General features: G+C 53.3%; 2 protein-coding genes across 5 annotated transcripts in view; one reads left to right on the top strand and one right to left on the bottom strand.

The window, feature by feature from the left end:
* The window catches only part of M1AP (meiosis 1 associated protein), a 77,443-nt gene extending 71,973 nt beyond the window's left edge, over positions 1-5,470 (top strand). Inside the window, exons 8-11 of one of the 2 annotated variants that reach the window (XM_032880713.1) lie at positions 1,891-2,097; positions 3,180-3,320; positions 3,773-3,784; positions 4,282-5,470. In XM_032880713.1, the coding sequence (XP_032736604.1) occupies positions 1,891-2,097; positions 3,180-3,320; positions 3,773-3,784; positions 4,282-4,461 (540 nt within the window). In that variant the 3' untranslated portion in view covers positions 4,462-5,470. The remainder of the gene's footprint in view (positions 1-1,890; positions 2,098-3,179; positions 3,321-3,772; positions 3,785-4,281) is intronic. The other variant, XM_032880714.1, reaches the window with a different exon arrangement.
* Positions 5,471-5,550: 80 nt separating this feature from the next.
* Positions 5,551-8,463, bottom strand: DOK1 (docking protein 1). Of its 3 annotated transcripts, XM_032880715.1 has the most exons (5): positions 8,327-8,463; positions 7,686-7,985; positions 7,425-7,518; positions 7,045-7,229; positions 5,551-6,806 (listed from the first exon to the last, which is right to left on the bottom strand). In XM_032880715.1, the coding sequence occupies exons 1-5, from the start codon at positions 8,384-8,386 to the stop codon at positions 5,994-5,996; spliced, it is 1,452 nt and encodes a 483-aa protein (XP_032736606.1). In that variant the 5' UTR covers positions 8,387-8,463; the 3' UTR covers positions 5,551-5,993. The 3 variants fall into 3 exon arrangements, with proteins under 3 accessions (XP_032736606.1, XP_032736607.1, XP_032736608.1); XM_032880717.1 differs by lacking the exon at positions 7,045-7,229 and having other exon boundaries at positions 6,679-6,806; XM_032880716.1 differs by lacking the exons at positions 7,045-7,229; positions 8,327-8,463 and having other exon boundaries at positions 7,686-7,798.
* Between the last annotated feature and the right edge of the window lie 477 nt (positions 8,464-8,940).

Consider the following 8,940-nt stretch of genomic DNA (forward strand, 5'->3'; position numbering starts at 1 on the left):
AAAAAAAAAGGACCAAAAAAATGCCTATTCCCATATTTTTAGTCCCCAAGGGACTTGCCACTGTGCCAAGATATTCTATGCTCTGTGAAGTCTTAGAAGGGTGACTGACCACCCCTGTTTGCCCATGACTGGGGCATTTCCTGGGATGTAGGACTTTCAGTACTAGAAATAGGCAAACCAGAACAGTTGGTCATCCTAAATACTGGACTAACGTTAATTTACAAACTTTTCCTTTACTATATTATAAGATCTCAAGGGGCAAGGAACACATCTAATAAATTTCTATATACTCATGCCTAGAGCTTGGGACATAAACAGTCATAAAACATAAAAAAGATATAAAGTCATAAAACATAAAAAATAAAAAGAATCAATACATTCTTAATAGATAAACTAATTTGCAAACAATGGATAAACCAGCATAAAAATAGAATATTGAATAACTCTAATAATCCAGGCCTGGTCCACATCAGAAGTTATTTGAACCAGTTGAAAATGTGAAGGCCTGATGATTCACAGACCTGTACCCCTGGGGCAAATAATACATTATATGTTAATAAAATAATTTTTAAAAAAAGTTACTTGAGCCCGTTGAAATGGAGTGACCTGCCACTTGCTACTTATCCCTTCCAGAGAACATCCCTTCCAGGCCTAAAGAGGCCATGTCCTCAGAACAGGGGCAAATCCCCCCACCCACCCCAACACACACATAAAAAACCATGATTTCTACATCATCTATTTACAATTGAATGGATTTGAGAAGGATCAAGTAGACTTCCCATCTCGTTTTGGATCTGTTCTTCAAGAAGACAGCACATTACCAAATATAAGCAAAATGTTAAGGAAGGATACACTTCTGAAGGTACCTACCATCTGCCCAGCCTACCAGACCTCTTCAGAGTTCTGTGCTGCACAAAATGACAATACCGCTTTTAAGTGTCCAGAACCTTCCATACCACCTCCACCCAGCACATTGCCCCGGGGTATAGCATTAATGCTACAGCAAGGCTTTTAGTGTGCTCCTCTGTGTCACTTTCCACTTGTCTTCCACAAGACACTAATGTTCCTTTATCCCCTAAGATCTTTTTTCCTCCATCTGCCTTTCCTCCCATATTATTTTTTCCAACTTTTTGTGTAAGTTAAGAGTGGGGTAGAGCTACTGTGCTTTCTTTCCTCTTCTGTGCAGGGAGGCTGTTTTGTTTGTGCCAGGTGTAAGTGATGATCACCTCCAGCAAGAGGGCACAATTTACAGATGATTGTAACAATCCTGACACCACATTTCATGGAGTTTAGTGGTTTCCCTTGAAGCACTACCACAGCAAATTGCCTTATTCCCATGCCTGATTTAAAAGAGCACACCTGGGACGCCTGCCTGGGTGGCCCAGTGGGTTGAGCCTCTGCCTTCGGCTCAAACTCAGGTCGTGTTCTCAGGGTCCTGGGATCGAGGCCCGCACTGGGCTCTCTGTTCAGCGGGGAGCCTGCTTCCCCCTCTCTCTCTCTCTGCCTGCTGCTCTGCCTACTTGTGATCTATCAAATAAATAAATAAAATCTTTTAAAAAAAAAGAATTACAATTCTTAAAATTCTGCATTTGCCATTGAGTAATATGTTAGCCATCTCTGGAGAGAACACCTACTTCAGGTTAAAGGGCATCTCTTAACTTGTCTCTGCATCGTTAACCCTTCTGTGTACAACTCCAAGCTGGGAGGAAGAGCAGTAACTTCGGGCACTAGCAACTCAGCCAGGAAGTCCCTCTCTCTCAGGCCAGAGTAAAATGGTTTGGGCCTCCCTGACACCTCCAGAGGAACTTGGGAGAGTCTTGATGGGGACTGATCTTTAAAACATGCCAAAGACTGAAGGTGAACCAGCATTTAAATATGTCCTTGTTTCAGAAAAGAGAATGGCTGCTGTTGGCCAAAGGGGAGCCCCTGAGCAGAGGACACAGCCTGAGGCAGCCTGCCAGCACCTTCTATGTGATTGTGCCATCACGCTCCCCCACTCTGCTGGTGAAGGCAGTGGCCACACGGGAACTGATGCTGCCCAGCCCCTTCCCGAGGCTGCCTGAGGACCCACCTGATGACAGCCTTAAGATTGTGGAGGCAAGTGGAGCTCAGATCTCATGGGACAGACAGAGGGAGAGAAGAGTTGGGGGTCAGAGAAAGGGATGAGGGAGAGGAGCGAGCCTGTGGGGGAAAGGACTGGTGTGCAGAGGGAGAAGTGGTTTTGCCAAGAAGGTGGCGGAAGGTCAGTAATGTGATGTGTGTCTGTGTGATATTGTGTTCCCACCGGTCTTTCTCTGCATTGTGTGTGTGCAGAGGTGGTGTACCTGTTTGTGAGCATCTATTTTTGTTAAGGAAAAGATAGCCAATGCAGGATAGGAAGGGCTTCAAAATGAGACACCCAGGCAAGAGGGAACTGTGCTGCTGGCTATTTTCTCCCCCTTCTCTCAGTCCTTCCCCTCCTCCTCCTCTCTTCCTTGGACCTGGATTCTGGATTTCCTCTGCCAGCATCCCTGGGTTGAGGGCGGAAGGAGGGGCTCTGGGCAGGGAGAACTGGAACCACATCACTGCTGGATCGCTGGCTTACGTGCAGAGAGGACAGAGCCTGGGATTGTGTTCTTGCCTTGGCGGCCATGGGCATACAGAGAGAGGTGGGCATGAGTGGCCGTGGCTCGCTCAGCGTCTCACTTCAGGGCCAGTGGTTCCTGGCACAGGATGTTGTGGCCGGAAAACCTGACTGCTCAGGAATGCTGCGCTTGTGTGTCCTCAGGCTGTGCTCACCTCGCAAGCCAGGCAGAGAACTCAGTGTACTCACCGGGCAGACTGGGAGCACCCCCAGGCCTCGGACACTGCCTCGCTCACAGCCGTGCTCACTGGCTCCCTTGTAACCCTCACAGCACTCCAACCCCTCTCTCAGGATCCCATGACACACTTCTTGGGGCCAGAGTACATCCTGTCCCTAACTATTCAATGTTGCACTCTTGCAGGAACTGTACGTCGTCACAAGCACTCAGATCTGGGAGCCAGGACACCCAATGGGACCCACATCTATTTCAGTCCTCAGTGAAGGGCTGGGTCTTCACACATCCTCCAGCTTCTCACACTCCCAAGATCTCTGCCTGACATCTTGTGTTCTGTGACTTCAAGTTCCCTGGGTAAGGCTGCTCTTCTCTCTTCCTCAGAGCTTGCTGGACAACCTGGAACTAGAGCCCTCTTACAACCCCTTGCAGGCTTGGAGCCATCTATACTCACACCTGAGCAGCACCTTCATCAAGCCTCAGGGCCGGCTCCACCCAAGCTGGGAGAGCCAGGCCCTGAGAAAGGTATGGCTCCCTCCCTACTACCCTTCCTCCCCACGATGCCCAGAATCCCAGGGAGCCCTCCTACCCTGTCCCCAACTTCCTGGATCTCCCCTGGTGGAGGGGAGAACCAAGCCAACAGGAGAAGAACAGCGCTTTACCCTAGACAAAGGAAATTAGAACCCCTGCCCGATAGGGACTGCTTTTCTGCCTGGCACTGGGTGTTTACATATGGTAATGTTTAGTTATCTTAACTGTAGCACTTATGATAACTCATTAGTCATTTAACAGACCATTTTCCCACTAAGCAAACTGACAGCACTGAGACCACAGCTTCTGTTTAAAGAAAAGGTTAAATGGAAGGTGGAAAAAGAAATGTCCAAAGGGAAGGAAATTAGCATTTACTGAATACCAGCCATTTACCAGGTTTTGTGACAAGTGCTTTCACATGTGTCTTTCTCATTTAATCCTCACAGCGTCCCTGCAAGGTAAGTATTAATGCTTGTTTTACCGATGAGGAAATGGAGGCTGACCAAGGTTAGTTAACTAGATTCAGGGTTTTAGCAATGAAGGTTAAAGAGAGAAAAGGAATTGAGGGTGGAGTTATTTTTCTGAAATTCATATTCTATAATATTTCCCTTTGCCCCAATTATCTTTTCCTAGTTTCTCAGAACAGAGACTTTAGAAACTCCTCCTTTGCCTTAGCTGAAGTTACAAGAGAAAGAGCTTTCCAACTATAGTCAGTCTAGAGATGGGAGCAGAACCCACCGTGAGTTAGCTGGTAGGCAAACCAACAGAGGAGGGACCCTCAGCCAGGAGATGGGCACTGTGGAGAGGAGCCCAGGGGACTCAACTTCCCTGGGGGTTGAGGCTGTCACTCATGGAGCATGGGAAGGAATTAGGACATGAGACCGGACAGGGAACAGGATAGGATATCAGGAACTGTGGTCTGGGCTTCAGAGAAGTCTGCTTGCTTTCTTTGCAGGCTGGGCAGTTACAGACAAACCGAGTTCGAGCCACAGTGGCCCCCCTGCCTATGACTCCAACCCCTGGGAGAGCCCCCCAGATGCCAGCAGCCAGCAAGTCTTCCTCAGAAGCCTTCTTCTGGCCTTCTAAGGAGGAAGCGGGGAAAGAGAATGAGGAGGAGTATTCCTGGGGACCCTGAGTCCCCAGCACCAGAAACCCCTGCCCTGCTCAACCACAGCCATACGAAGGCTCATACAGTGAATGGCTTTCTGTGGTCAGACTTGCTTTCTGTGCACTTGAGCCTCCATGAGCTCCAGATGACTGGGAAACAGAGCCTTCCCCTCCTCTGTCTTCAGTGCTGCCACCACCCCCGCCCCACCACTCAGGCCCAGAAGAGACACACCTGAACATTTTCCTTCTCCAAGCAGAAGTTCATTTTCTTTTGGATCATTTGATACCTTTAACGCAGATGAAGATTAAATACCCAGTAAGTCTCCACTATTGTTAGGAGCATTCCCAGCCCCGAATTTCTCCTTGTAATTCCCTGTTAGCAAGTAGATGAGGTCAGGTCAACTTCAGGAAACTGGAGCTCAGGAGGCAAGGACAAGGTTTTCAGAGCTCATGAAAAATAAGTACAATTGAAATTTAAGCCTCATTCTGAAGCCTGTGCTCTTCCCACTACACCCACCACATAGCAGTTCCCTTCAACCTTCAAAGAGAAAAATGGTTGGTGCTTGAGTACTTATAGGTAAAATGTGTGTGCATGTGTGCATATGTATATGAGCGCATGTATGTGTATTTTTGTGTGTTGGGGCAGGTGGTGTCATATAGCTGAGAACAGGGAGGAAAGATGGTGTGAAAAAGAGCTATTCCCTTCCTATTCTCCTCTCTCCATGCCTGTCCACCTTTCTGTTGACCCTCCCCATCCATGGAATAACCACTGTTTATAAATGCTTAATCTGTGCTTCAGACTGCACTAAGTACTTGAGAAACTTAACTCCTTTCACACAAACAACGCTGTGAAGTAGAGTCTGTTGTTGGATTTCCCATTTTACAGAGGGGCATTGAGAGAAACTGAGGGTGAGAGATGTTATACAACTCAGCCAGCGTCCCAGAAACAGGCTGTAGCCCAAGTGGGCCTGACTGGACCACCCAGGCTCTCACCCACCACACTGCTCAACTCACCTCCCTGGGACCCCTTCTTCCTTCTTTGGTACATTCTGGCCCCTCCACACCCACCCAGCACACCCTGCCAGCATGCCCCTCTGTGACTATTCACACACACAGACCTCTTAAACCCAAGCTGACTTTAATGAGAATAAACTTCTTAAAATCTAGGTCTCTGGAAAAGAATAATGCAGGGGTGAGGATCCGGGCACAGTCCAGCATCACCCTAGAGCCTCCATGCAGGCCCCTCTAACTGCACCAACTCAGACCAAGCACCCCTTTTCACAGACCTAGTCCAGCAGCTGTCCATTCCTTTGGGGAGGATAACTTGGGGGTGCTGGTCTCTCCCGGGTCCCATCCCTCACCCCTGCCAACTGTCCCACTTCCAGGACTTCTTGAGATTGAACATCCTCCCCTTGACTCCCCTGATCCCTCCATTCCCCTGGCTGGCTTACACAGGACCCGCCAGCCTTCTGGTCCCTGCAGATTCTAATAGGTTTCTTTGATCCCCAGTGCCACCTTCCTATGGTGGTCCTATCAGCAACCCCAGCCTTGCCCCATCTGTCATGTGGAGCCCTCTGACTTGACCCCCGTCCTGTCAGCCCCTGTTCTAGACAGCTCACAGTCCCAGCTCCCTGAGGCTCTGCTCTTCTGGACCTGGCTGTACAGGACAGTGTCTGAGCTGTGGCCTTTGCTGCCACCACCAGCTGCAGCTCTAGGTTCAGCGAAGGCCAAGCCCCGGGGCTTGGGAGCGGGGAGGGGCTTTGTGCTCCGGGGCGGTGGCACAGCGTAGTCATCAGTGGCAGGGTTGTAGGGGAGCTCGTAGCCCTCCTCCTTCATCCGAGCCTGGCACCACCACGCATCCTTGGGCTCCTGAGGCAGATCATAAAGGCCCCGGGGTGCAGCCGGGGCCAGGCCCTCGGGTTCATCATAGATGGGGTCCTCTTTGGGGTCCATCAGTTTGGCCTTCAGCAACTGCTGCTGCACGTGCTCGTACAAGTCGCAATAAAGAGATTTCTTGAACGGTACTCCCTCCCCTGCCCGAGCAGGGGTGCTGTCCAGGGGGTCTGAGTATAGGGAATCCAGGGAAGGGCCTGGAGGAATGCGCAAGGAGTCTAAGGGTTCAGCATACACGGTGGGAGGGCTGCCCAAGAGCTCCTGGGGGCCAGACAGGGATGCCAACTTCCCCTCTGCCACTTCTCCTTCATGGGAATCGGCTTTGAGACTATCCTGCCCTTGCCCGTCCTTTCCCTGGACCTTCTGCCGGTGAATAGCAGTCTCAACTGCCTGAAAGATGTCATTCCCCTGTGCGGTCTGGAAGGTGAAGGTTCCAGGGCCCGAAGGGCAGCGGCGACCAGCCTCAAAAGAGAACATGACCTGAAGAAGATGTGGAGGAAAACACGTTACCAGGAGCCATGAAAGAAGATGAGTCACAGGGCCTGCCCTAGTATAGAGCATCTACCAAAAAAAAGACTACCTGGGGAGGGAGGTGGGGTCATGGGCTAAGCAAGGAACTATTATCCAGAGGACAGAGCTTCCTGCCTTCCAGTCCTGCCCCACCCACCCACCCCACAGCCAACCCAGAAAGTCGGTGCTCCCTGACAGCCCCCCGCACCTTGTCCCGGCCATAGCGCCGCAACAGAGTGTAAGGCCAGGAAAGAAGTGGCTCCAGTATCTGACTCTGAGCCCCCATGGTCAGGAGAGTCAGCCTCTCGGCCTCCACCCTCAGCACATAGGAGCCCTGCAGGCCACAGCGCTCAGCGGCTTCGGTCTTCTGCACTGTCACCCAGAACTGGGATCCTGGAAGGAATACACAATTAGATTGGCTGGACTAGTGGGTTAGGACGCTGGGGAGGTGGGGACAGGTTGTCCAGTCACTTGGAAACCAGCTTCAGGAGCTTCCTACCATGGGTCCCTGACCTTTCTTTATCACTCCCTTCCCAAGGACACCCTTCCTTTCCACCCCATCCCTGCCCAGGCATCTCAGGCATCTACCTTCCCAGGTGGGGCTATACAGCGAGTTCTCCAGCATCTCCAGGGCAGAAAGCTTGGGTGGGTTCTCCGCAGGCGCCAGAGCCCAGCTGCCTTTCTGGGGTAAGAACAGAGAGTATCGTGGGACCTGCAATTCCCGCACCGCTGTTCCCAGGGACCGAGCCAGCCTAGGCGCTCTGCTGCTGTAACCGCCCAACCCTGTGTCGCCTCTAGGGCCCGGTGCGTTTCGCCCCAGCCCCTCTAGCGCAGCCCGGGCCCACTCACCGGAAAGGCATTTCGGCACAGTGTTTGCACCCACGCAGCGGTGGACGGCGCGTCCGCCGCCAACAGGTGGGAGCGCTGCGCGGTGTCCAGGCGGAAAGCTGCGGCGCCAGGCTCAGGGGGGCTCTCCACTGACACGGGGACCACGCTCACACACTCCGCCAGACGAATCACCTTGCAGTCCAGGCGGCGCGAGCCCCCTCGGCCGCCTCCAGAGCTCGACCCCTTGTGGTCAAAGAACTCGAGCCGCGCTACGCCGTGGGGACTGGCAGGATAGAGTACCGCCCAGGTCTTCCTCCATCTCTGGGAAGAGAGAGAAACACTGGGGAGGGAGCGGGAGAGCACCGGCGGTCCGGGCCCGGACGCGAAAGGAGAGACCGACTCGGGCCGACTTCGGGTCTTCAGCTTCCCTACAGGGGGCGAAGTTTCCCGATAAGGATGCAGCTCAGTCTCCCCAGAACCAGAGAGGGCATACCCCGAGGCCAGCGGACCTTCTCCCGAGTGTGAAATCAACTTCGCGGGAACGTCATAGGGCTCTCCAGCTCCCGACCCGCGCTCCAACCCGCTGCCTCCCCCTCCTCCCTCTGGGCTCTACAGTCCACTCCTGAGTCTGATGGGGTTCCGCAACCCCTGCCCCCAACTACCTTAGTACCGAAACGCTGACTTTGCAAAAAGAGCGGCCCTTCCATCACGGCTCCGTCCATGGCCCCCGGCGGTTCCTTCCGCGCTTCCTGGCCCTGCGGGCTAGGGGCGGGGAGGGGGCGGGGCCGGGCCACCGGAGGCGTTCCCGCCCCTCCCCCGGCCCCCGCGGACTGCGAAGAGGGAGCAAGGAGAGCAGCGAAAAGAAAGGGGAGGGGGTCCCGAGATAAGTTGTGCGGTGCATCACCTTCAGACCCCTGCCCACAGCCCTGGGACGCGCACAAGTGGCTCTACCCCGAGAAACCTTGAGGTTTCGGTCAGAAGGCTCTGGCGCCTGGGCTTATGGGCTGCGTAGGACGTCATAGGCTCAACGTGACATCAGAGTGAGGGCCGTGACGTCACCCCGAAAATGCCAGTGGGCACCCTGGGGCACCGGAGGGACTATGCGGGTCTTCATCGCCTCAGTTCCCCTGACCGGACCCGCCCCTAGCCCGGCTGGAGTCCGGCTGTTTACACTCCGCGGAGCCCGGGACGTGGGGGAAGGGCTGGGGGCTGGGGACTGGAAGGCTTCCCGGAGCCCGGAGCTGAGCAGGGGCCGCCGCCCGGGCCGGTTTGCGGC

Source organism: Lontra canadensis, unplaced genomic scaffold (assembly GCF_010015895.1).
Source record: "Lontra canadensis isolate GAN:19392208 unplaced genomic scaffold, GSC_riverotter_1.0 scaffold71, whole genome shotgun sequence".
NCBI classification, from domain to species: Eukaryota; Metazoa; Chordata; class Mammalia; order Carnivora; family Mustelidae; genus Lontra; species Lontra canadensis.